This window comes from Astatotilapia calliptera, chromosome 9, assembly GCF_964374335.1.
Source record: "Astatotilapia calliptera chromosome 9, fAstCal68.1, whole genome shotgun sequence".
Taxonomy (NCBI): Eukaryota; Metazoa; Chordata; class Actinopteri; order Cichliformes; family Cichlidae; genus Astatotilapia; species Astatotilapia calliptera.
In genome coordinates, this window is record NC_137430.1 from 10,010,362 (window position 1) to 10,037,436 (window position 27,075).

The 27,075-nt window shown below is 41.1% G+C and overlaps 2 protein-coding genes across 5 annotated transcripts; one reads left to right on the forward strand and one right to left on the reverse strand.

Annotated features, from left to right (window-relative positions):
- The first annotated feature begins 370 nt into the window (after window positions 1–370).
- Window positions 371–12,421, forward strand: LOC145431052 (TIMELESS-interacting protein-like). 4 transcript variants are annotated; one of them, XM_080306360.1, is made up of 9 exons: window positions 371–788; window positions 2,190–2,293; window positions 5,193–5,340; window positions 5,799–5,889; window positions 7,115–7,190; window positions 7,499–7,621; window positions 7,708–7,771; window positions 8,554–8,766; window positions 11,521–12,421. In XM_080306360.1, the coding sequence occupies exons 1-9, from the start codon at window positions 740–742 to the stop codon at window positions 11,763–11,765; spliced, it is 1,113 nt and encodes a 370-aa protein (XP_080162486.1). In that variant the 5' UTR covers window positions 371–739; the 3' UTR covers window positions 11,766–12,421. The 4 variants fall into 4 exon arrangements, with proteins under 4 accessions (XP_080162486.1, XP_080162487.1, XP_080162488.1 ...); XM_080306361.1 differs by lacking the exons at window positions 371–788; window positions 2,190–2,293 and adding an exon at window positions 3,683–3,823; XM_080306362.1 differs by lacking the exons at window positions 371–788; window positions 2,190–2,293 and adding an exon at window positions 3,738–4,029.
- On the reverse strand, window positions 12,254–26,894 carry LOC145431045 (DIS3-like exonuclease 1). Its single transcript, XM_080306357.1, has 9 exons — window positions 23,068–26,894; window positions 20,956–21,048; window positions 20,585–20,873; window positions 17,917–18,152; window positions 16,580–16,734; window positions 16,226–16,404; window positions 15,990–16,135; window positions 15,155–15,326; window positions 12,254–13,585 (listed from the first exon to the last, which is right to left on the reverse strand). The coding sequence occupies exons 1-9, from the start codon at window positions 23,304–23,306 to the stop codon at window positions 13,268–13,270; spliced, it is 1,827 nt and encodes a 608-aa protein (XP_080162483.1). The 5' UTR covers window positions 23,307–26,894; the 3' UTR covers window positions 12,254–13,267.
- Window positions 26,895–27,075: the final 181 nt, after the last annotated feature.

Below are 27,075 nucleotides of genomic sequence, written 5' to 3' on the forward strand. Positions count from 1 at the left end.
TCATTAATTACAGAGTTACGGATTGTTACATGGAACTCAAAAGAAATAATGAACCCATCTCGTGTCCTGTGTCTTCTATAGCTGTCTGTACTTTTACTTCCAAAGTTCATCAGCAAACAGTTTGCAGGCCTCTAATTATCAGGCTGTACTCAAGCGCTTGAATTCAACCTAAAAGCTGTGCTGTCATACAGAACCAAGTACCCTCCGCGGAAACTATAGCTAATGTCACAACTGGATCTGATGAGACAACATCAGTTTGTTTGTTTTGCTTTCATAACAAATAGTTTGAGCCATATACAAATACAGAAGTGACAAAAGGAAACATATTTACAATCCAAAGTCAGACTAACAGTTTTCAGTAGCACAGTCTTTTATTTACAGTCTGCTTCTCCTGGTGGTAAACCTCTATCACATGTTTGGATTAAAAATTAGGCCTATATAGCTGCTGGTTCCAGTTTAAGCAATATGTTAAAAATACTAAATTCTTCATTGATTTGAGCTGTGGGGTTTGCTATACACTGGCAGAAAATTGTAGAGTAAATGGTGAAAACGAACAAACCAAATAACAAGATCCTTGAATTCCATCTTTTTTATTAACAGAAACTCCAACAAATTTGTGCCCAATTGATGATGTTTGGGACATGAAAAGTCCAGTCCAGCAGGTGGCGGTAATGCGCCTTAAAGCTTTAACCGCCAAAAAATACAAGAGCAGAAGAAGAAGAAGCCGAGTTCCCGCTTTATGGCGTTTTTCTCTCCGATTATTGTCAAGACTGATTTAACACTTAAAGGTAAGTATCGAGCTAATATTAATCCGAGTCTAGTTAATCTTGAGTTTAGCTCCTGAATGAGGCTTTCTGTTGCTCTCCTCGGTGTCTCTTCTCAAGTTTTTGTGAACAAGTTGGAAAAAAAAATCTGACTAAATTGACTCAAGCTGCTTTAAACTAATTCACAGAAAGATATCACCAAAAGGTTGTGAAACACAGAGAAGAAAAGAATTTATTAGAAGAAAGCTTTTAAATGAGCTCATTGTAATCAGAGTTTGTGTTGTTTTATTAGTCTGTTATTAAGGCTACTTAGCATCTCTGTGGCACCTGCACAGCTTATGAATGCAGCTTGCTAACTAAGCTAGCTAGCGCCACCCTTCTTCCATATAAGGTCACTTCCGGCTCCAAAAGACCCAACATGTTGGCGGTAAAAGTGCTATAATGAAATACATTTATGAGAAATGTAAAAATAAATGTGTTCCAGGCTAAAACACAGCTGCCTTTATCAGCGCAAAGTTGTGATGAGGCTTACTCAGATGATGGCTCAGATTTCTACACCCACTCGGATATACAGATGAAATCAAGACAAGTACATCAATACAAAAATTCACACGATTGTTCAAAATATAATAAATTGCATGAATATAGGAAATCTTCCTCTCAGTGACTGAGTTGTCTCATTGTGTCCTCATTTTTTATAAATCAAGGCCTGAGTAACCCAACCTTAAGTGTTCATTAAGGTTTTTGTCACATAGATAGAAAATAAACTCAGAGATTAAGCGGCTGTTATAAACAGAGTGATTAGTTGTTCTGGTTTACGTGCTGAAAATGGTTTTATTTGTGTATGTTCAATGTGTTAGACTTGTACATAGTTAAATATATGATCAAATAATGTTGAATCCTGGATATGGATTTGTAAGCAATGAAATTTGAAATAAGGGGGTAGGAACAAGAAAACTTCATCCTACTCCTTTTCGAGCACACACATTCTGTAGACATAGATATTTACATGAAAACTTGATGATTTTTAAGTTTTGTTATTTTTATTTTTTTCTGTTGTTATTTCAATTATATTTGCATGTTTGAAATAAATTTTATCTATCTATCTATCTATCTATCTATCTATCTATCTATCTATCTATCTATCTATCTATCTATCTATCTATCTATCATTTCTCACGGCACACGTATATTGTCGGGTTTTTTCTTGGCCAGGGCATATTTTAAAGAGGAATTGCTCTCCTGGTACTGGTGTGCCATACTGCTGAATTTGGTATCGGTGCTCAAACCTTTTGTGTTTGTTTCAAACAAGTTGTCCACCCAAGGAAGCTAAAATGTGTTCTGTGTGTTCTCAGATGAACATATGAGACACTTTGACTCTTCAGTGCAGTGTGGAGCTTAACAAAGTTCTGTTTTGTGTCCCAGCTGATCAGGAGGAGGAGAAGAGTCTGACGGAGCAGCAGAGGAAATTTCAGCTACTTGGACTCAGCTCAGCCACTGCAGAGAAAACAATGAGCTCAACACAGAAGGTGACAGATACTAGTGTTAAGAAATACTCCATTAAAAGCTGAAGTACTGATACAGTATGTATATTTTATGCTAAACTAAGTGAACCTTGTGCAATATTAATGTAATGTAGAAATAATGTATACAATGTATACAATGCCTACATCTTAGACGGTGACGTTGCCTCTAAACATCAAAATGAGCAGGAAGATGTTAAAGTGGGATTCAGCAGGATTCAACCCTAACATCAGCTGTAGTGGCTCAGTGTGGGGAAAAGGGTCACAGCTCACAATCATTTCTATTGAGAGCTCCAGTAGATTTTTTTTAATGTACAGGCTGTGATCAGCTGACCTGCTGCTCTCTGTGAATTCATCCAGATGTCTGCAGATGTTTCATGAGTTGTCCTGGCTGATTTCCTTTCTCTACACTGACAGTACACTGTCTTTATATTATACACTAAACTGTTGGTATGTGGGTGGAGCTCAGTGAATGAATGTCAGCATCATGAGCTTAAGTTTAAGTTAATCTCTGCTACACTTGATGTAATCTAACTCTGACATGAGCACCACAGTCACTGTGCACCAGTCACACACTGTTCTTTACTTAAATCCATCACATTACAGTAAACTTGCCTGCTTATCCTGCACTAACCTGCAGAGGATTTTACTTGTATCCTCCTGTGGATACAAACCAGCAAGAACTCATCAGATCTCTGTCACTTACCATTAATGAAGTTTGGCTTTTATTAATAAACAGAGAGCACGGATCCATGCACAGGAGGATACAAGCAGCTGCTTCTGTTTGCAGTCACCGTGCACCAGTGTTGTGTTTAATTGTGTCAGTGTTCATTTTTAAACACGTTTTTTAAATCAAATGTTTATGTATACATCAAGATTAATGTTCCAAACAAATGACACTGTACAGCAAATACATACATAGACATGTGCAGCAAAAGGAATCCGAGAAGATGTTTAACTTCTAAATGTTTAAATTGTTTGTTTTATATCCAAAGTCTGTCAGTTTGTCATTCCCTGTTATTGCTGCTGACTAATCACTCAAAGTGACACAACATGACCGTGGGTCTGATTTTTCTGGTAAACTTGTTTAGCAGCCCACTGGAGACGGATACCCTGTTCTTTGAACTTTAATACTGGACAGAAAATCGTCTCCTTCCAGAAACAAAGGGTAGCATTAGAACTTGTGTGAACAGCAAAACAATGTAGAAGATTTCCTTTTGTGTCTGTGTTGTGTCTAGGGCTGCCACGATTTGTCGACTAGTCACGATTACGTCGACTATCAAAATCGTCGACGACTGATTTAATAGTCGACGCGTCGTTTGAAGCTTTGTAAGATCCCAAAAGACGCAGGAATAAGTAGCAGGATTTAAGAGTGTAATAACGGACTGAAACAGAAGATGGCAGCACTGCATGTACAAGGATGCCAGCTGCCGTTCAACCCCGAAGAAGAAGAAGAAGAAGAAGAAGAAGAAGCAGCAGCTGTGTCCCAGAATTCATAGCGCGGCCCAGCTCAGTTTCCAACAATGGCGGCAGCTAGTTAGTTTTAATATTACTCTTATTATTCTTTCTGGGTCACAAAATAAACGTTTAACATATTTTCAGCCGAGAATGTAGCTGTGTAAACCTCAAATATCGGCTCAGTTTATCAGGACACCACATATTTTCAAAAGCGCTCCGACGTTTTCAGAGACGTCTGTTACCCACTAGCTCGATAGCTAGCCGGGGGCTAGGTCACTAGCACGGTGAGAACACCGGACTCCAGGCAAATTGTTTTCAAACCCACCGCCGTCTTTCGCTACTCAGGTTAAATATATGAGTCACTTAGATAAATTAAAAATGTTGTTGTTTGGCTTTTTTTTTTTTAGTATTTTATTTGTTCCTGAGTAAATCGGTTTGTCTGAGATTAAAGTTATAGTTTTTACACAGCTGAATAAACGTCAAGCAGACAGCTGATTATCAGAAGTGTGAGATGCTGGAGAATATACTCCGTTGTCCTGTTATATTTTAGATAGCAAGGAGTTTATTAAACTTCACCGAAACAATCTGCAAATTTCATTAAAATTGAATAAACTATCATCTTGTCTTTATTTTTAGTTAGCACCTTAAAAGCTTAAAGCTATAAGCTAATGATAGTTATATAAGAGCATATGCTGCATGGTGCAATAAGCTGTAGTTTTACGTCCAGTGGATGATGATCTGATTAGTCGACTAATCGCATAAATAATCGGTGACTAGTCGACTATCAAAATAATCGTTTGTGGCAGCCCTAGTTGTGTCACATCATTTTGGCTCAAGAGTTTACTTTATTGCTATGTTTGTTTTTTGCTATTTTATTACTACATTTGTATTGTGCAGCACTTCGGTCTGCCAGGTGTGTTTTTAAAGTGCTATATAAATGATGATGACGATGATGCTTACGGAACAGCTGAAAGACTTTAAAACAAACCTGTTACTTTAATGATATTTCTGTGGTACTACAGAGTCCAAAAGAAGTATCGCAGTAATAATTCATCCAAATTGTAACTTTTAAATGTCATTATCAGCCCAAAGGTTCACAACCAGTTCATCCCTGATAGAATGTAAATATATACAAATCTATAAATTGTATTATGTATATAACTGTGAAACAAACATAATGGACCATTAATGTATCATAATAGTACATTTCTGAATTTGGGGTATAATTCCAGGTGGGATGAGTGTCTGTACAGCTCCTCCTGTTGATGTAAAAAAAGAAAAAAGTAAATGCCAGTTTTTTTTAGGTTTTCATGTTGATGTTGTAACACAGTAAAGAATTACTCTTACAGAAATAAATGTCATTTTTTCAACTTGCAGTTAAATTCATGTAACTTAATGCTGATGCTGTTGACGACTGGGGCTCACACGTCTTTTACTTTGTCTCCAGGACCGACTCACCATGGTTGACCCACAGGAAAATAGCCCGCAGGACATTCCTGACTATGACGGCATAGAGGATGAAGCTTTCCCCCCACTCCCACCACCACACTCCCCAGGCCGGGGAGGCCAGGAGGAAGGAGACCCTTTTGCAGATGGTAGATGCTGCTGTGCTCTTACAGGATTACTATGAGGTCTTTAAGATGTGATGATTCAGAACTTTGTATTTTAAATTCATGGTTTAATGAAGAATCATAGAAAAATAAGATTCAGGAAAAAAGGCTAATGTGGGAGAAATACAACCTCTCATAGTCCTTCCACAAAGCTTTTTGGAACAGCTTGATAATAATGAATTTGTTAGTTCAGCCTAGAATTAACAAATGCATGAACTGGTTTTTCAGCATCTCTCTGAGACTGGATGTTTCTAACAATAACAACACACATGTTTTTGTTTGCGTGAGCAAATGAAACCTATCAGATACTGTTCAAACCAGCACATTTCTTCTGTAACCTCCAGTCTATAATTTGTCTGGATTTAAAGATAAGCTTGAAGTTTGCCACGCTGCCAACAGAATGAGTTAGAAACACATCCTGTTGTCATGTGTTTTCAATGCAGGAGATGAAGGTGAGGTATCACAGCTGGCTGATGTCCCTACTGCTAAAAGGAGAGGCGTGAAGAGACCCCAACCCAAGCTGGACTCCCACAGGTAGCAAAGACATTTATATCACGACAGAGGGTTGAAATGCATTAAAATGCGCATTTAAATAGGAATTTGATGTCATCTTGTGTGAGCTGGGACACAAGGAGGCCAAAATCATTGATTGACGTGTGCAGACTGTCAGTGTTGCAGCCAGGTTGAACACGAGTCTGCGACTGCACTGGTTTTTATCACCGTTTCACTAATAATCGTGCACAGAGGCTCAGAGACACACTGACACACAGAGTTGTTGCAAATGTTTGAAAACGTAAGTTTGTGGAAAGAACTTTGCACAAAAAAAGTGATGTGATATTATCTGAGTGGCGACACCTGTCGTTTCGCAGAGTACTGCAGCGTCTTCTTACGCTTTAGCGGCGGGTACAAATGACTGCATCTGTGTGATGATGGTGCAGCTTCACTCTGCCAGTCATTTAAAGAAGAAAGACTCTAATACCATTGTTGTTTTCATCATTTGGATGGGCAAAATTCCCAGACTGAAAATTGTCAGAGCGTTGGAGACATCCCTGGATGTGTGTGAGAAAGATGTTTCCAGTCTCTGTACACCTATAGTGTGAACCTGGTTAGTATTGCCAACCATAAGTCAGGCTCGTTCCCAGTAGTCTCCCAGTGGGTGTCCCAGTGGCACTCCTCTGTTACTGTTCTGTTCACAATGTTCCTGGACAGAACTAAGTTATACTAAATCAAAGGATGTTAAATAAGCTTTTAAGTAAGAACGTCGATTATACTTAGGATAAAACTTGCAAGCTGTATTAAAGAAAAACATAGATTTTCATTTGATAAAATATTCAAATTAATTGCAACTTTGCTATAAATATATATATATATATATATATATATATATATATATAGCAATTTTTTATTTTTAGATGGAGAAATTTGACTATTTCTCATTATACTGCCTTATGTACAAACAGGTAGGAAAAGAAAGGTTGTGGGCACCCTGAAAACCAAACACCCTACCCCCCCCCCCCCCCCCCCCCCCCCCCCCCCCAACAAGCTACTGCCTTCTGAACATGGTACATCTGAAGGCACTGACATTTCCATTCAGAGGGTCTGTCTGTGTTGGCCCTGTGACAGGCTGGCGACCTGGCTGCTGGGATGGGCTTCAGCCATCCACGATCCTGAATTGGATAAGCCAAATACGCCTGGATGTGCTGCTAACCCTGCTTGTAATCCATTAATGGTTTAACTTAGTCTTAATATTTTTTCCCAGGCTGATATCAGATCGAGGGCTTCCAGCTCTGGGCACTCTCTTTGACAATATCCAGTTCAAAGGCAAAGGACACGAGGTAGGATATGATAACATCTGTCCCACCAATTACCAGATGTGAATGAACATTGGTTTTTGAGCTAAATCTGTTTGGCCTGTCAGCTTTTAATTAGATGTCCTAAATTTGGTTTGAGACTAAAAGGTCAAAAGTTGCCCTTTCTGTCGTGGTCAAAAATGAGTGAGGGGAACCAGAGGTTGGTTTACCAAATTAAGATGTCTTTTGTTCCAATGACTGGAAGTCATTTTTTAGTGGGAAGAAGAAGCGTCCTATCACACACAGCCCTCTTTCATATCACTACTCGCTGTTTTTGATGTTTGCCCCATTAGGCTGCAGACCTGCGGCTGCTGATGCAGAAGATGGAGAACTGGGCCCACAGGTTGTACCCCAAATTGCAATTTGAAGATTTTATTGACAAAGTGGAAAGGCTCGGCAGCAAAAAGGAAGTGCAGGTGAGAGGAAGCAGTAGAATATTTCCTGCAAGCGTGTGGGATTCCTAATGTTCAGAATTTGTAATTTTTTACTCATTCTTCTATAGACATGTCTTAAACGAATACGACTGGACATGCCCCTGACACATGAAGATTTTACAAGTACAGATGGTAAGAAGAAAAATCATTACTGATGGGGATACGGTGGACTAGGGCTGTGCGATATGACCAAAGTCTCATCTCCCGATATAAGAATTCTATCGTCCGATAACGATATAAATCACAGAAATGTAACATTTTCTGTCAATTCTGTGAATCTCGACTTGCGTGAAGTGTTTCCAGCTGCGCGTCATGTAGCTGGAGTCGAGTGTTTTAACCGATGCATGAAACGACACATTTTTAGACAGAAGTTGTAACGGCGCCGTTTTCTTTGTGAGTATTTATTACACGGCGTGCTGCGGGGGAAAGCCTGTTCTAACGTTTGAGTCTAAGGTTTATTTTTTAGCACCTGGCGGCTCTGTTTTACTTCTCATCCGTAAACACTCTGCTCTTTCACGTGATTCCGTTTATTTTGAAAAGCCTCAACAGGATCTTGAGCTTTATTCTGAAAGGTTTATGTGGAACATAAACAAGCGGACACGCGATGGTTTTACCGTCGTTGTTGCTAACGACAACGCATAAAAACAGGCGCTTGTCCGTCCGTAGTGTGGTTATATATAAGAGAAAGAGAGAACTTTACTACAGTGACATCAGAAGCATGAAGAAATATTGCCGTAAACAGTTTATTTTGCGACACCACGAAACAAACGATAGCGTAAAATGAAATAGACGTTTTTGTATATATCGTTGTATCGAACAGCCCTACGGTGGATTCACACCTGCAGGTGCACATAGGAAATACTTGCCATATTCCACAGGACTTAATTATCAGCACTGCTTGAAATTGTGTTCAGGTGCTGGTGACGAAGAGGTACAACGTGAACTGGAAACATTTGGGGATCCTGATCTGTTCAGCAGAGAGAGTTTTATTAATGCTCCCCAAGGGCAGATTGCCGAAGCCCTCGCTCCCCCACCTACTCCCTCTCTGACCGAAGAGCAGCAGAAACGTATTGAGCTGAACAGACAGCGGGCCCTGGAAAAGAGGCGCGCACGCCAGCAGCAAATTGGTAAGAATGGCAAAAATGTATCATACAGCTGGGACACAATATAACAGAAATAATTAATGATTCTGCTACAAAACATCCAGCGAAGGTTCATAAGGATCATCTAGCTTCATTGGTGTATTAACTTTATATGAAAATACAAAAAGCAAAACATTGAATGTACAGTATATTGCCAAAAGTGTTTGCTCATCTGCCCCCACACTCATATGAACTCGAGTGACATCCCATTCACGACGTCCGCCTGTGCAGCTATATCAGCTTCAACTCTTCTGGGAGTGTTTATGGGAGTTTATGACCATTTGTAAGGTCAGACACTGATGTTGAAGGCCTGGCTCCAAATCTCTGCTCTCATTCATCCCAGTGGTGTTCTGGTCAGGACTCCCATGCCAGAGTTCATGTCTTTGTGGACCTTGCTTTGTGCACTGGTGCCCAGTCATGCTGGAACAGGAAGAAGCCATCCCCAAACTGTTCCCTTAAAGTCGGGAGCCAAAATGTCTTTGCATGCTGAAGCATTAAGAGTTCCTTTCACTGGAACGAAGAGACTGAGCCCAACTTCTGAAAAACAACCCCGCACCGAAATCCCCCTGCCACCAAACCTGGAGCTCTGTTGTCCTGGCAACTGCTAAGTTGACTTGTCTATCGGCTTTCCAGATTGAGAACTGTGATCCGTCGCTCCATAGACTGCATCTCTCCTGTTCTAGAGTCCAGTGGCGGCGTGCTTTACACCGCTGTGTCCCATTGCTTTGCGTTGCACTCTGTGATGTAAGGCTTGGACTACAGCTGCTCGGCCATGGAAATGGATTCCACGAAGCTCTCTGTGCACTGTTCTTTAGCTAATCTGGAGACCACGTGAAGTTTGGAGCGATGGACTCCACAGAAAATTAGCAACCTCTGTGCGCCTCAGTATCCACTGACCCCCACTCTGGGATTTTACGTGATCCACCACTTGATGGCTGAGTTGCTGTCGTTCCCAAACACTTCCACTTAGTAGCAGCAGTCTGCATGCCTAGGTGCTTGATTCTATACAGCTGTGGAAGTTACTGGATCACCTGAATTCAATGATTTGGATGATGGGTGGTGAGTGAATACTCCTTACAATATAGTGAAGTGGATCTAGTGTATATATCCACCAGAAACCCTGAAGGTCGAGTGACGAGTTCCCGTATTGCACAGTTCGTCCAAACCACCAGAGATTCCTCACATTAGTGTGGAGTTTGGTAATAAGAGGCAAAGCATGTAGAAAACATTGATTTCTTTACTGCCTGTCTGATGTCAGCTTCAATTAGGCGTAGTATTTTTGTTTTTGCCTTACACTTGTGATCCAAACTGTTTTTACTTCCTCTTTAGTTAAAGCGGAGCCAGCTGTCTGCGATCTATTGTCTACAAATCTTTAACAGTGACATTAAATCGTTCTTCAGGGTCCTCATTTACCGCAGAAATGATGTAATGTGATTTAAATGAGACCCATAGAAAAGAAAATGACCTGTTGATCGGTCTCTATTATGAGCCTTCACCCATAAAAATGTGTTTACAGTTTATAACTTACTGTACATGGTGTTATTAGCACAAACACTTTAAAGCTGATCATTTAGGACTGTAACAATAATCCAGAGAGCAATGTAGTCAAACATCTCACAGTTAGTTTTATTGGGAATGAACTTTGACCTGTTAGGCCCCCAGGGCTTTTCTGAGCTTCCTGCTCGAAAATGAAGAGGCCAAAATAAATGGAGTATTTCTCTGCAATTACAAACTCTGTGTAAACAGTCTTGGTATCAAAATAAAGCTAACGCTTGTGAGCTGTCATCAGAGGGGTAAATATTACTGCAGATGTTACTATGTCAAAGTTACTGGGACTCAAACATAGAAAAAAATGATTATTTCCCTCACCTAATTTTTAAAAGTATTTTATAGCTTATATGCTATAAAATATACTTTGGGTCACATTTAACTCCAGAAAATCATAAATCAAAATATGGATGTTACCTGTCCACAGATTCATGGTGATGTAACTGCTCTTTTAACTGTTTGGTGTTTGTAGAAATGGTTTACAGCTGAGATTCAGAGGCTTCTGTGGACACTCATGTCTGCACTTATATTTCTGACCTCGTGTTATAACCGATTAAATGTGATCTCCTCTCTTTTCCCCCATTTTTGGTGGTGTGGGTGCTTAACTAGTTAAAGTACCAAACATCTGTCTCCTGTTGTTGTGTCACGTAGGAAAGAAGCATCAATATCTGATGAGCAGACTTGTTCATTTGTGCAGATTTCTTCTTTTGTGTGGTTGTTTTTTCCAAGTGGAGATGAGCATCTCTAACAAGTTGATTTGTTCACATTTGCACATCTGCATTTTTGAGAGAAATGAGTTTTTTGAGTTTGTGCACTATATGCATATAAGACAACCATTTCCTTTTTCAGTATTTTTGTGTGGTGCATTTTTCTCTGTTTTAACAAAAGAGGAACAAAGAACATTTAAGTCAACCTAAGACGATTTGTTTTAATTTTTACATGGTCTTACTGAGGTGATGCAAAGTGGAACATGCAAACTGTTTTTTTGGTAATGTGCTGGAAAAGCTTGATAATGGACCTTGAAAGTGCTTAAAGTGCTTAAATTTGACCCTGAACAATGAGTTTGAACCCTGCAGTTTACAGTTTCATTTTTCATTATCTCAGCTTTGCCTGTCTTTTATAAATCGTAGTAGACTGAGTGTGTCTGTGTTGACTGAAACCATCACTGTTTCTAATTCTCAACCCTTTCAGGCCCTTCAGCCTCTCAGACTGCTGACATGTTAGGAGACAAACCTCCAGCTGCATCCTCACCAAATGTCATCAAAGGTTCTACTGATGGAGATGAAACTGTAGAAGATCCTGACCTCGAGCCTTCCAACAACACCTCCACGCAACAAACCAGCCCGCTTCCCCCCAAAGACTCTGAGCCCGCTGAGGCTGAGACCGGCCTCAGCCCTGAGCAACAGCTCAGCAACGACTGTGTAGAGGGGGATTAAAGTTCACGTGCAGCAGTTTCTGCTGAAAAGCTTTGGCAGTGAGCAGATTTAAAGGTTTCCCAATGTTCGTGCCTGCTCATTCGAGTAATGTTGTGCATTTCTGGTGGTTTATATCTTGAGCACATGTTCCTACTGTGACGTCAGCTTTGGGTTAGCAAAGACATTTATAATCAATGGAAATAAATGTTTTTCTTATTTTTAAAAGTCCAAATCCTAAACGTATTTACCATGTGTTGGTATCTGTTACAGAAAAATATTTGAACTGATCCACAGTTCCTGCTCTGATGCATCTTCTTTCTCCAGTTTCACTATTGGCAGAATTTTGGTTGCAAACATGTTTCTATAAAAGGCCTCTGTGTGTGTGTAGTATGTGAGCTGTCAACTGACCATCACCCTCTTCCAAGCATTAAGTGCTCGTTCAATTATGAACAGTTCTTTCTTAAGCTACTGCAGGGACATGAAACGCAACACGATGAAGTGGCTCCATCTGCGCTAATGAAAACACCATTTTTAATTACAGGCCACTGCACACATATTGAAATAGTTATGTACAGTTCATATTTCTGTTGGTAGTTCTAGAAAACAATCTTAAAATCCACAAACCAAAAAACGCTTCTGATTATTTACCAGTTCAAACAATAAAAATGTCCTTGGTGTTGGTGTCTTCTATACAGGCTCTTGATATACAAACTATAAGATAAATACATCCTAGTTTTATACATCACTTCCAACACAACCAACCTCAGGTGTGTTCATTACTCTACGGGTTTATTTTAAAGTCTGCTAATGAGTGACATGAAGTTTTATCAGTCCGGTGACCTGTCCAGGGCGTATCCTGCCTCTCACCCTATGACAGCTGGGACAGATTCCAGGACGTGCAGAAGAAAATGGACGAGTGGACGTTTTATCATCTCCAGAACAATACTCGTGCTGGGTTTTGTATGAAGTGGTCACAGGTAGTACAATATGTGTGAACTCACCAAAAATGGTTCTATAACACAAGACATTTAATTTACACAAGACATTGATCCCACCAGTGAGATATTGAGATCACTGGTGCTGAGAGAAAAGCCTTTTGTTACCAGACTTCTTTAACCTGCTGCAGTTGACTAGTTTCCTGCAGGATTGAACCACATTTGCAGTGAGTACTAGGTCTTGTCAAAGTAACTGCTGACACTTCACTGGCATTAACACGTTCCCTATCCTCCTTACAACTAAGTTTAACTTGATGTGATTTTAAAAACTAACTTTTACAAAACGTATCCACTGATTCGGTTTGACTCTGGTTTCTAAAAAGATGGCGGGACATGTTTTTACTTAATATTGTGTTTGCTTTCCTGTGACTTCACACACTCGTGTGGTTTGTCCACACACAATCTGGAGCTACAAGAATGACCTGGATGACTCAGCACGAGTGATCTTCAATGATCACCGTTCTGTTAGCGCACAGCGTGCAGTTCTCACAAGTGTCTGCTTGGAGGTAAAGCTGGGCTACAGCGTTTCTATGCTGTTGTTGCCGGGAGGCGTGAAGCCCTTTCCAGATCCATCAGAGCCAACTCTCTGATTTCTTCCAGAATAGAGTACAGACTGGGAGTTTTGCTCTGACGAAACTCTCTTTCCTCTTTGGAGAGTTTGGGGCGCCGGGCTGTCTTCTCCTGAGCCAGCGCCTCTTCATTCTGACGCACCACCTCTTTGACCAGCTGACTGCGGCCCTGAGGGCTGGGCTGCTGGGACTTGGCACTGTGGTGAGGCTTGTTGCTGATGACCTCGAGGTTTAGACGGTCAGCGTGGCAAGTTGAAGAGTGGACAGAAATACGAACCTGAAGAGAGCAGAGAACGTAAGTCACAGTATTCCTCAGTTCGATCACTACACAGTAATGGCACCTACTGAAAATAGTCTAATGGAATGCTATGCAAAGACAGGCCCACTTAAGGTTTGTGACGTAATATATAACAGCAGTCCTCTCAGCACTGTGCGCAGCGTCACAGCTAAGTAGACAGTGGTGTAGAGTGGAGAAGTTTCCGACTGTGCCACAATTTTGTTCATAAATAGGATAAATTGGATACGTATGTTACACACACGTATCCAATGTAACAAACGTTCATCCATCCGTACACGAACTTTCTTTACTGTGCTTTCTAACATTCACACGACGTGGAGACTGGAGCAGAGGGGGAGAAAAACATTCATTAACACTGTGACCTCGGTCAAGTGTCACAGTGAGGTTGTTGTTTTGTTGATTTGTTTGTTGAATATCATCATCATCTCTTTGTTTGATATGATCATAGCTTGACAGCAGTCAATGCTGTGGTGGACAACTTGTGTTTGGGCTAATGTTTCTTTCTATCTTGTTTTGGCCACATGTGTCATCCATCATCATCCATCAGTAAGCTATGTTGTTAGCATTGCCTTTGCCCTTTGACATTTATGACCCCAGGATAAGTCCATGAAAGAAAGAAAAGATGTTGATAACAGTGGAAGCAGCAGTACTCTGTCACTTTTTCATGTCTTAAAGCCAAAGATGTGAGAATAACACACCGTTACTTCAGTTTCTTTTTGTTAGCTAACCTTAGGGTAATGTTTCCTGCTCTTTTTGCTTAAATCACATGCACTTATTCCTCACAATCATCGTGTGTAACATGCCTGAACTTAATATAACTTGACGCCAGTGATGGGCAGCAACGCATAATTAGATTACTTTTTTCAAGTAACGAGTAAAGTAAGGGATTACTGTTGCAAAAAAGGTAATTAGATTACTGTTACTGTCCCGTAAACACGCTGCTCTACTGTGTTACTAAACCGTGAGTTTGTTTGCAAGAGTGTCTCATGACAATGACATAAGTGCATGCGACGTTTGTGGTAACAAACGTGTGCAGAGCAACAATGGATCATTTATCGAGTGCGAGAGAGAGAGTGCGACCGTGCAGCGTTTAAAGGCGTTTATGTGAAAACAATTACCGCCCACTGTCATTTTTTATCTCCCTTTACAAAAAGGTTTGTGTAGAAACGCCACAAACTGGAAGCATTACATTTCTTGTCTTGGAGGAGAGCCTCCCCCCCCCCCACACTTATGTTTTTGTTTTCATATAATATTTAAAAACAATAAACTGAATAACTTTAAATGATTTATTTTCAGGAATCATTTTCGTCTCATTCATCTTACTGACGTTTTGTTACCTTGAGATTAGCTAACAAAGCAGCAACCACACAACACTTTATCACAACAAGATCATAAAACGTCTCTTAATGTTGGACCACAAAAGATCCAGTAGTCGTATGAACCTGTGATTCATATACACTCATGCATATATATTTGGAATCGTCGCCTTTAGGCGCTGCATTGCTGGAAACCTTCTAAAATGATTGATTAGCGTTTTCTGTGACTTACGGTGATGTGGTCAAACAGTTTGAAGGTGGAGGTGCCACAGCTGGAGGTGGTGGTAATGCGGTCCGGGTATTTTCGCACAGTGCCACCCTGCCAATCACAGCTGCCGTCCTGTCCCGCTACCACCACCAGGCCCTCTTTGTTCTTCAGATACACAGGCCCCCTCACACCATACCTGTGAACAACATGGCTGTGGTCAGAGGCAGCCTTACTTACTCAGTGATATTACTCAACCTGCTTTGCGCCCTGTGATTTTAATCATTACATGGATTCTACAGCCTTCTCAAAATGACCACAGGTTACATTTTAATAAACTGTTAATATTGCATATCCCTGTAACACCACAAGCATGGAGAACACTGATGTTATTAAATTACACTTTCCTTGCAATAAACAAGCAGCAACCTCCAGAGGTTAGCTAAGCTAACGTAGAAGTGCCACAAACACAAGGCTGGCTCCAAAGCACCGTCCCTCCCCACAGACTCAACTTCAGCAATGCAATTAACTTATTTAAAGCCTGGTAGAGAAAAGATTCGGGGTTTTAGCCGATTTTCCCTGCTCACAATAAATGTTTAAGGAATTAGTTTAGTAAATTTATACAATTTAAAACTCATTTTGAGGTTTTTTAAGAGAAAATAAAACTAGCGTGTATACTGTTAAATATACATTGATTAGCGTGCAATTACATCTTCCAACAAATTCATTCATTGTCATAAACTTTGAATTCGTCTATTAAAAATACACGAGTGGTTGGCCGTCTGTGAGCTGCTGTACAGCTCCATTAAACAAAGGAAAAGAAGAAGACTGCAGAACAAAACACAGGACTGAAGGTTCTTACTCTGGGATAAACACCAAGACACCGTTGTCTCGAATGGAGTAGACAACAGCGTCAGCCACACAGCACGGGTCTGTCTGAGGGTCTCGTTCTCTGAAAAACAGACACTGAAACAGTGCTGTGGATCGCATTTGGGCTGCCTGTGCTGCCTGCAAATGAAACACAGACGTCAGCACAGCTTCTGTTAATAGAGTAAGAGGTGAATCATTGAAAAACACAAACAATAAAACACCCCTGACCCTGTTCTTGCTGTTGACATGGTGAGCCATTTCCTCCACTTCTTTGTTACTGGCTGGTGCTTTACCAGATACAACGCCCCTCTGCATGTGCAGGGCTGCGGTAAGAAGGCGGTGCACGACAATGTCTGCGTACCGACGGATGGGTGAGGTAAAGTGTGTGTAGCGATCCAGAGCCAGACCTACGACAACGAAGCAAATATCAGCACGTTAGCCTTCTTTCTAGTTCTCAGTCGAATAATTCTTCACAAACAACAGACGTTGGACAAGTGTGTGCAGACGTGTGATGGATGGACTGACCCACAGTCACACTGAAACTCTAGTGCAGCCAATAAAAGCTGTGCAGCGGTATCGTACCATAATGGTAGTATTGGTCTTGAGGATGAGCACCAGTGGAGAAGTACAGAGCCTGTGACATAGCAGTGGTGGCCATCATTCTGAACAACCTGTTCACCAAGGGGTCCTGTGGGTCCACAGCTCGGTCCAGTGAGGCAGCTAAAGCCTTGTTGGACCTGAAGGAACAGAGCCAGAAACCAGGGATGAGTGAGGCCTCTCATCTCAGCAGTCAGTGACACAAAGCTACTTGCATCACCATGTCTCTTGTCCTGGGACCGGTTCTGCTGTTGGTTTAACCCCCCCCCCCACAATCCTCCAACCGCACATTCATATTTTGTTTTCAAACTCCATTGCAGTTCATTCCACGCCTCAGATCCTCAGACCTTTTGTAAACAGTTAAACAAATAAAAGTTAACTGTAATAGATTACAGGTTGTAATTAAATAAATCACTGCCTCTTTTAAAAAACAGAAAAACAAACCATCTTTAATTATTTGAGTTGTTTGTTTTGTTCCCGTGTGAGAATATTCAACACTGCTCTCTGTGCAAAACGGGTTTAAAAGCATAAACAGCTGTGGGATCCTGTTTGTCCGGGATTTGAACCGGGGAACAAACTGCGGCAGGATCAGCGTTGTGCCGAGGTCGGCATCGCCGACAGCATGTGTTCCCCCTGCGTGGCGAGCGTTCGCTGGGCACGGAGTGTGGATCCAGGTTACGCCGCCTCCATTACAAACAGTCAGACGTGGAAGTAGTGATGTTTTAGTTTTGTAAAAAAGTGAAACCTGAGTGTCGTTACATTACCATTCAGTTTAAGGGTTACAACAGAAAATGAAATATTTATTGTCCTCTCGTGGTATCAGACGGGATTATTTTAACAAACGAAGGACATTTTGCCTGATAATTATATTTATCCTGTAACTTTACTGTGTAAAGAGCTAAAACCTCCAAAGTTTCAGGAGTAGTTAGTCGTTATAAGAAGTGTTTGTGAACTGAAAATCAAGAATGTGGGATCCTGTTTGTCCGTGATTTGGACAGCCCAGCGTGTGCTCCCGACGCAGGGGAAACTAATTCTGTCGGGGAGACCGACCTTGCCACGACAGCTGTTGTGAAGCTGAAGCCAAAGGCAAGATATGCTTCATCATATGTTCTAGTCTTTGGTTTGGAAGCATATTTGGCTTCAACCTCAACCTGAGCTGAAGGAACATGTCTTCTTCTTGTCTGACTGCTCATGTGACACCTGAGTGTGTCCCCGTGTTATCAAACATTTCAGGTTCACACACTTGTGTGTCTGAACATGATGTGCGTTGGACTACAATATGCATTTCCTCAGTTTCTATACTGAACAGTCAAAAACATTACCTGGTGTCAATGGTGAAACCTTTGGCCTTTGCAGTGTCCACCAGCTGGTTGAATAGCTCCTGTTGTGGTGGTGGGTGACACCTTAGAAGGGCCTGGTTGGGGAAAGCTTCCTGGATCTTGCGGGCCACCCAGTGGTTGGCGTAAATCATGCACTCTGCCACGGTCTCATGGACCTCCAGGGGCTGACGAGGGACCAGGGCCGTAATGTTCCTCTCCTCATCCAGCTGGGCACCCACCTGAAAAGGGAAAATGCTTCTAACGTGACTTCAATGAAAAAGAATATGAAAATGCATCAGTGGGCCACATTTTACTACAGTTTACTTTAACTCAGTTGAATATGCACCATTCCACCGGAACAAATGCTGCACGGAGAACCAAATGTGAATGAATCTCAACCTGAAAACAGTCTACTGTCTTTCCTACGTTCAGCTCTCTATCATACCAGTAAGAACACATATCCCTAACAGGCACACAGCTCTGCTCATGGGCACAGAAACTCCACCGATCTGCTGTTCATGCTTTTTGTTTATAGTGGACAGCCAATCAGAGTTTAAGTTAGCTCAAAGGAAATGTGCCTTAAAGAGAGAACAAAACTTTTCTCAGACTAAGGATGAACTGAGGGGACCCAAAGCACTTCAGCAGGAACCAAAAGAAGCCAGAAAGTTTGGATTTGAACACAGTTTTGGCCGTTTTATATAATAGATCAAGATGAAACATCTGTTGTCCTTATCCTTCAGGACAACTGATGTTTCACCAGCGGTCAATAATCCAGCTTTGTCAAGATAAGAACTTGATTTTTGGGTGGCAGCTCAATCATTAAACACACTTTTAGAAATATATTGGTTTTTCCACTATCCCAGAAGCAACCCGAGAGAATCATTTTTACTTCATATCAATATTCTGTGTGCGTACAGCCATAACAGGAATGCAATAACTGAATAATAAATAAATCCAAGACATCCTATTAGAGAGCATCTTATAGAACAACAGGAATTGTCCATATGAGGTTTTAACAGATGGCCGACCAGCCGCTGTAGATAAATGGCTGTGATCTAATGTGAAAACTGTCAGTGGTTTCACAGTGGAGTGCTTGGTTTCTTTATTCCAATATTCTCACTGAAATGACTTTCTGATAAAATGTTTTCTGCTGAGGAACGTGTTCTGCTTAGACGCCTGATTTTAAAAATAACGTCTCTATTAGACCGTACTATAATTTATTATCGATGAAAAGAAATATATGGTATCCATCTGTAATTCTGTAAATAACACAGCAAAAAACCAAACTAAACATAAAGACCTGGAAGACTCCTGCGTCTAAATTCATTCAGTTATTGTACTGAGTCCTGAACATGTTAGAAATATGGTATCTAAGCAGATTCTTACTCTGGATGGCATTACCTTGGCCTCCAGTAACGCTGTGAGGAACCTTGGAGTCATGTTTGACCAGGACATGTCCTTCAATGCACATATTAAACAAATATGTAAGACTGCGTTCTTCCATTTGTGCAACATCTCTAAAGTTAGAAATATCCTGTCTCAGAGTGACGCTGAAAAACTAGTTCATGCATTTATTACTTCCAGGCTGGACGACTGTAATTCATTATTATCAGGATGTCCAAAAAACTCGCTGAAAAGCCTTCAGCTGATCCAAAATGCTGCAGCAAGAGTCCTGACAGGGACTAGAAAGAGAGAGCAGATTCCCTTCATTGGCTTCCTGTTAAATCCAGAATTCAAAATCCTGCTCCTCACATACAAGGTCTTAAATAATCAGGCCCCATCTTATCTTAATGACCTTGTAGTACCATATCACCCTATTAGAGCACTTCGCTCTCGCTCTGCAGGCCTACTTGTTGTTCCTAGAGTATTTAAAAGTAGAATGGGAGGCAGAGCCTTCAGTTTTCAGGCCCCTCTTCTGTGGAACCAGCTTCCAGTTTGGATTCAGGAGACAGACACTATCTCTACTTTTAAGATTAGGCTTCAAACTTTCCTTTTTGCTAAAGCATATAGTTAGGGCTGGACCAGGTGACCCTGAATCCTCCCTTAGTTATGCTGCAATAGACCGTGGCAGCTGGGGGATTCTCATGATGACGCCGAACATCATCATCACCTCTTTGTCATCATTATCACTGACTACATGTTTATAGACCAATCTCCATTTAATCATTAGTTATCATTAATCCCTGGCCCTTTTCCACAGGTGTCTTTTGACCTGATTTCCTCCCCTCGGCTGTATGAAGTGTTTCGGGGTGACTGATACTGAATTTTCTAACCATGATGTCATCTGACAAAATGACCAAACACAGAGGTTAAGTCAAACTTTCACTTAGACAGAAGCTTAGAAGGGAGAATCTTCTGCAGCTGAAATGTGCGAGAAAGATAGTGGTTCCAGTTTTTAATGTGCAGAATGGATTTCTCTCCACTGAAGCTATGTGCACGGTTTACTTTGTTTGATTCACTTCAGATTCATTGAATCATTTTGTGTCGTATGTTAGACGTCAGTAGTGACGATGTGTTAGGGTTAGACACTCAGCTATAACATGCTTACGCTTTCAATTAAGAACATGAACCTTAAATGTTTGCAGTCTTTATTTATATAGTCTTACTGTTAAGTACACACATTACCAAAACACACAAAATACTCTATGAAGATACAAGAAACCAATCATACCTCCACTCCTTCCAGCTCCAGCGCTCCTCCTCTGTCCCTCTTTGCCCGAAGATGTCTGGCTACATGTGTGAGCATCTCAAGTGCCTCAGTGAGTTGAGCTAGCTTAGAACCCTTTTCCTGAGGACCCAGGTTGGCCAGTTCCGCTACCTCAACCTGTTCTCCGTTGAGGAGCGCCTGAGCCAGCTCGTAGTGGAGCTGATAGGAGGAGCGGATGAGTGTACGACCATACCAGACCTCTTGGACTTCAAGGGATTCTGCGTCAAGCTCCCAAAGCACGCTCATTGCATACCTGAATTTGAAAGTGTCAGTTACACAACTAGCATGCATTTTAAGCATATGAAAATGAAACGTGTGATGGGAAGTCTACTAACCTGTCAGCACCTCCCAGCAGTGAGCAAAGGTCTGCGCTGAGAATAGCAGGCAGCATGTCGTACCTGCGGTCTGCCAGGTAGTAGGTTGTAGCCCTTAAGAAGTGACATAATAAATATAAAAAGGCAATGAGATCAAAGCAGCAGCTTTATCATCTTCTTTCTAATCAAAAGTGAGACATAATTTGAAAATAAGTACTAAATATTCAGAGTTTGTTCCACCTTTGTCATTTTCATCCTTCTGTTTATTAATAAGTCAGGAAGGATGAAATAAATAAGCAAAATGTTTTTCTTATGATTTAATAAATATTCCCCATTTTCTGAAATAGAATTTAAGGCTTCAAACCACAATCATGAGATTTTAATTTACTTCTTTAAAGTGTGGAGGCGAGCTGGACAGGTGGGTGATCTGCACGCTGCTTTGTGGACAGCTATGAAATGTAAAATGGAATTTTAGAGTAAGTCAGAGAGAAAGCAGAGGACCAAAACTACATTAAAAATCACAACATAAAAAATATATAGTAAGATTTCAGTATTATTTTATAAGTGCACGTTGTTAACAGTCTACACGGAGTTTCTCTCCTCACTCGGCTCTCAATCATCTTCTGTACATGCTGCTGCTGCTGCTGCTGCTGCCTTTAAAAAACGACATGCACTTCATGGACCTTCTTACTAATTTATCTGCAGACTACACTTTATCAGATACATTTTATTAGCACTGGGTTAGACACTTCTGCCTTCTGAACACTCCTTTCTTCACTTCCAAGACTCAACAAGGTGCTGAAAGAATTCCGTAGAGATTTTGGATTATAGCGAGATTACACCGAGATGACAGCAGAATGCATTTGCTGCAGATTTGTCGGCCGTTCAGCTGTGACACAAATTTTTTTGGGCTGCTTCCCTGTCACATGGTGTCATCGCTGCATGTTCCCAGGAAGGAAAATTTGTGGAGATCAAGTGCAAGCATTACTTTTGCAGCCCCGACCTTCACTTCATTTACTGCAGATATTTTAAACTCAGTTTTATTCATTTGTACAATACAGCACAAAATAAATAAATAAATCAGAACATGTGCATATATCTGGACATAAACACAGATGAATATCTTCTTGTTCTATTACTGTGGTTCAACTGTCTTGTATCATCATCCTCTTTATTAATAAGATGCACTGAAAGCCAATTATAGACAAACCATTAACATCAGGTACTCAAGGTCACATGCCATCATGTGACCTCCGGTGTTTTCCTGACACCCGTAACTGTACAAAGGGGATCTGAAAACAAATGATGTGTGACACACTGTTCTTTACTTCTACCACTCAGTAGAATAAAACTAATTTAGTTGGAAGCGGACTCATTTTTCCTTTTTTTGCTGCATGACCTTCTGGTTGAATGTTGTGTACAAGTATGGCTGCCATGTCCCGTAGTAATATATGTTTATGAAGGCCACAGTGAAAATCACTCAGGCTTTCCCACAGCGGAAACATTCCCCTGTCCTGTTAATGGCATCGTACTCAAAATGAGCACAAGTTCTTCGTAACAACATGGACCACTGTGTTCTGTGTGTAGCAGTTCTCTACTGTGAGAACCCCAACCACCTTTTAGCACGACCAGCATTCGTCCATTCGCACACATATTCATACAGCGCGTTAGTCTATACCTTTAAGCATTTTCTCTCACATGCACACTCACACTAACGGATGCATCCAGGGAAATTTGGGGGTTAAGTATTTTGTGCAAGGTGACTTTAACATGAAGCCCGAAGGCATCAGGGATTGAACCAACAATGTGCTGACCATTGGTTCAATTCCTGGTGCCAGTGATACTTTCAAAGCCATCATGGACCCTGTGAAGTCCTTCTACATGTGATTAAATGATAGACATTTAAGGCTTAATGCTTCACATCAGACACGAGCCTTATTTAAGGTGGCCCTCTGTGTTATTTATAATTGCGCTACAAGGCATGCTGCTGATGCAACATTAATTCAGGCAACAACTTTCTTGCCTCTTTGTACTTCTGAAAGTTCCTCTGAACACTTATGCAAGATGCTGTAATTTTCTTTTATCCTTTTATATCCCACCTACTCTACCCAACCACTCCAACCAGTTCCTCACCTTGAACGTGCCTCCAAGTCTGTGAGCGAACCCTCTTTGACAAAGTGAGTGACATCAGCAATGTGAACTCCCAGCTCCAGCCTTCTGTTGGGGAGCTTGTGTACAGACAGCGTGTCGTCTACATCTTCACAGCCGCGTGGATCGATGCTGAACACCAGGCGACTGTCCCTAAGATCCCGCCGCTCTGCCACCTCAGAGGGGTCTACCGTCCACGGCTTCTCCAGAGAGTTGACCGGCATCTCTCTCAGCTGATGGCAGACGGACAGGCACAGCTAAACAGCCGCATAGTCTTTTGAACTTTTCACATTTTGTTATGATTCTATACAAAACATTAATAATAATAATAATAATAATACATTTTATTAAGCGCCTTTCAAAACACTCAAGGACACTTTACACAAAGACAAAGCAAAACAGTGTTTCACTTTCAGTTGCTCCCTTGTCACAAGGGGTCACCACACCTGATAGCTCAGCATCTTTTGATACGGCAGAGTTTTATACCAGATGCCCTTCCAGGCACAACCCTGATTTGTATCTCCGGTTGCAATCGAACCAGTGACATTTTGCCTGCAAGCCAGTGTGTAAACCACTGATGAAAAAAGGAAAGAATGAACTATTCCACATATTTAATGATTCTTTAATATTTTGTTGATTTGATAATAATAATAATAATAATAATGGATTGGATTTATATAGCGCTTTCCAAGGCACCCAAAGCGCTTTACAATGCCACTATTCATTCACTCTCACATTCACACACTGGTGGAGGCAGCTACAGTTGTAGCCACAGCTGCCCTGGGGCAGACTGACAGAAGCGAGGCTGCCATATCGCACCATCGGCCCCTCTGGACAACAATAGCTATATTGCAATCTTTAAAACCTTTGGTTACTATGGTAACTCTCTGATAACCAAGCACTCTCTGATGTGACCAATCACAGAAGCTCTACTGCCACCCCCTTTATAACATAAAAAGTTATGAATGATGTTCCAGTCTATGATAGTGGACTCATCTGTGCTTGTCCTTTGTTACAGCCCATTGCAACCCTTACACTCCTTACAGTGGAAATGCAGTTGTCTTCAGGTGTTGCCTAGGTTTAACTGCCGATTGTCTACACCTGGTGAGGTGTGGCTAAAGGCGTTCCTGAAGTGGTCTAGTCCAATCACCTTCTCCAGGCCAATCAGCATTCATGCTGTGTCCTCGGTTATTCTTCCTTGTACACGCCTCATCTCATCACTCATGCTCCATTCAACCATTCCACCACCAGCTTCCAGGCTCTCGGGGCTCCTGCTCTAATCCTTTTCACAGACGGGGTTCTGTTCCGCTGAGATAGGCCATCTGAGTCTAACGGCAAATCACCTGTTTAAATTCTGTTCATCAGTAAATCAATTTCATTCTTTCAAATAACCTCTCCTTATTAAAATATCTGTACTGTATTTAGTGATGAACAATTGTTAAACTCTGGTGTTTGCTCCCATAATTTCCCTTTTATTTTGACGCTCTCTGCTCTTTCCTCTTTCACCTGATCTCTGACTGCGATTGTTTGGAGGTGAAAACCAAACATCACCTGGGTTTCAGAAAACCAGAGTTACCCTGGTAAGCAACCATTCTCTGTATCTCACTATGGGAGATATAATCTACTTCCAGGTTGTAAGTTCTTTATCCTTAACAAGGTATGGAGCAGGGTAAGCCCACACTAAGGACTGAGTGTGCCAGTGAGGATGCAATAATATCAAAAACGCATAACCTAACAAATGTAATAGATGGTCCTCTGGTGAACTGTGAAGGTCACACTCTCAGTAGCCTTCAACAGCCACACAGACAGATACACTCAACAAAACAGGAACACACAGATGCTTCAATCTATGCAAAGGAGTGCAAGACACAGAAAAGCGCTATATATGGCTACATTTTCAGCAATTTACCGTTTAAAAGTGGGCCCTGCATAAACAGGATGTGGACCAATTGGTGCATTCCCAAAGTAAATGTGATACGAAAGAGTAGCTAAATGCAGTTTAATAAATGGAAAATAATCCTCTCTTATTTAGCTAATCCTGAAGGAAACATAACACATGTGGAACAGAGTTAGGAATGGGTACCGGCAATGTTCCCTCGAAGCTGTGTGTGTGCACAATTGCGCACTGCTGGCACGGTCTCTGCGCACAGAAAATCTGCGTTGCGCACAAAAAAAAAAATCTAACCTGAATTGAAATTAAAATCAATACTTTAACAAGTCTGTTTTGCAGTGTTAGTCAGTGACTGGCTGCTCCCGTATGGGATCCAGCCAGTAATGCGATTCACATTCGTATATACGCAGCTAATCAATGTCGTTGACAGGCTCTGACAGCGTCCTTATGTGCCGACACCGGTGTTTTAGCGAGCAAAGCGGCGTGGCGACGTTTAGTGTGTGTCAGAACAATGAGGCGACTGCTGAGTGTTACAGGTGTTACAGCAGTGACACATCTGCTGCTGTCAGGCCTGCAGGTATCAGGCTGTTGTTCTCCTTCATCTCATAGTTGACAGAAATTATTTTTGGAGTGGCACAAATAATTTGTGTGGCATCAGATTTGATGCAATTTGATGATTGTTCTCTAAATAATTTAAAATGTTTATTTAAAAAAACGCCTTGGCTGCATTTTTAGGTAAACAGCTGCAAAAAACTTTGTTGTTTGCATAACTCAGTTACTTTTTTGAAGAAGTAACTATATAATTAATTACCCAACATTGGTCATTATTTACTGTATTTTGCAGACAGAGTTACAGACTCTCTCCCAGACCACAGACTCATAATACAAGTCAGAGCTTTATGAAAAAAAAACAAAAGAAACTTGTGTTTTCAAAATTGGAGTTCAAGTTATTTTTACTTCCAATAGTGTTAACATGCTACACAGGTCATGAACAAGATTTTTTTGTTTTGTTTTTTTAAATTTTCATTGTAAGTGGGCTAAAATAGTTAATTAAAAGTAGTCTAACATAAATGTAAATGCTGTAATTTTATTATTTTAATAAACCATGTAACTTGCATGGATTCAATGCTGGCGTCACCACAGTGCACACGTCTGCTGTTGCTCACAGTGGTCCAAGGGATCGCTCAGGGAGTTTCTGTGTTCGCTCAGACACATGAAAAATTAGAGGGAACATTGGGTGCGGGTATACCGGATACGGGTGGCTTTTTTTTTTCTTGAGATGTCATACACTTTGGATTCTAGCCAATCATTTTACGTTTCCGAGGATAGTAGGCGGGTCCAGGTACGTATGTTCTTTGAGAGCAGAGCTACAGATTAAATGTCCAAGGCAAAGCGGTCAAAAGTCTGGCTGTACTTCACAGCAAAATATGCAAACTCAGCAGCAACAAGTGCTTTAAGGTGATACTGTGATACTGTGCAAAGGAAGTAACACCTCGAATCCAATGAAAGACCTGGCAACGCAATAGCGTTTTTTTAAAAGCAGAGAAATGCATCGTATTTGATAGCTTGCTGCGAGACTTCACACCGAGCACATCTGCTGCGGGTGGGTTGCCTGTTATTGGACCTGGAGTTAGCAACATCCCCCAAAAACCCGAAGAGGAGAGTCCTGGCCCCTAGCCCTGCCAGTGTAGCAGACGGATGATGATGCAGCAGCAACCGTTCTTCTCTGCGTGAGGAGCTTAATGTTGTTCATGTGTAATTTACGTTGAGTAGGCTAACCACGTTATTACATTAATGCATGTAAGGTGAACTAGCAAACACCGTCGTAGTTACATGCGACTGTCTTCTTGTTTGATAGAGTGATACCATACATGCCCTGTAGCTGCAGAAAAAGCTAACACCGTTATCTTTTTACAAAAAAAACAAACAGCTAAACATGTTTTCCATTATTCACCGGTTCCAAACAAAGTAGGTATGTTGTATCAAAAGAAAAGGCTAACTTGGTTATCATTTTGCAGAAAAAAGAGACTGCTAAAAATAAAAACATAAGAGGTTTTTGGACAAAGTTTGTGTTCTCCATTCTTTAAGCAATTCAATTCAAT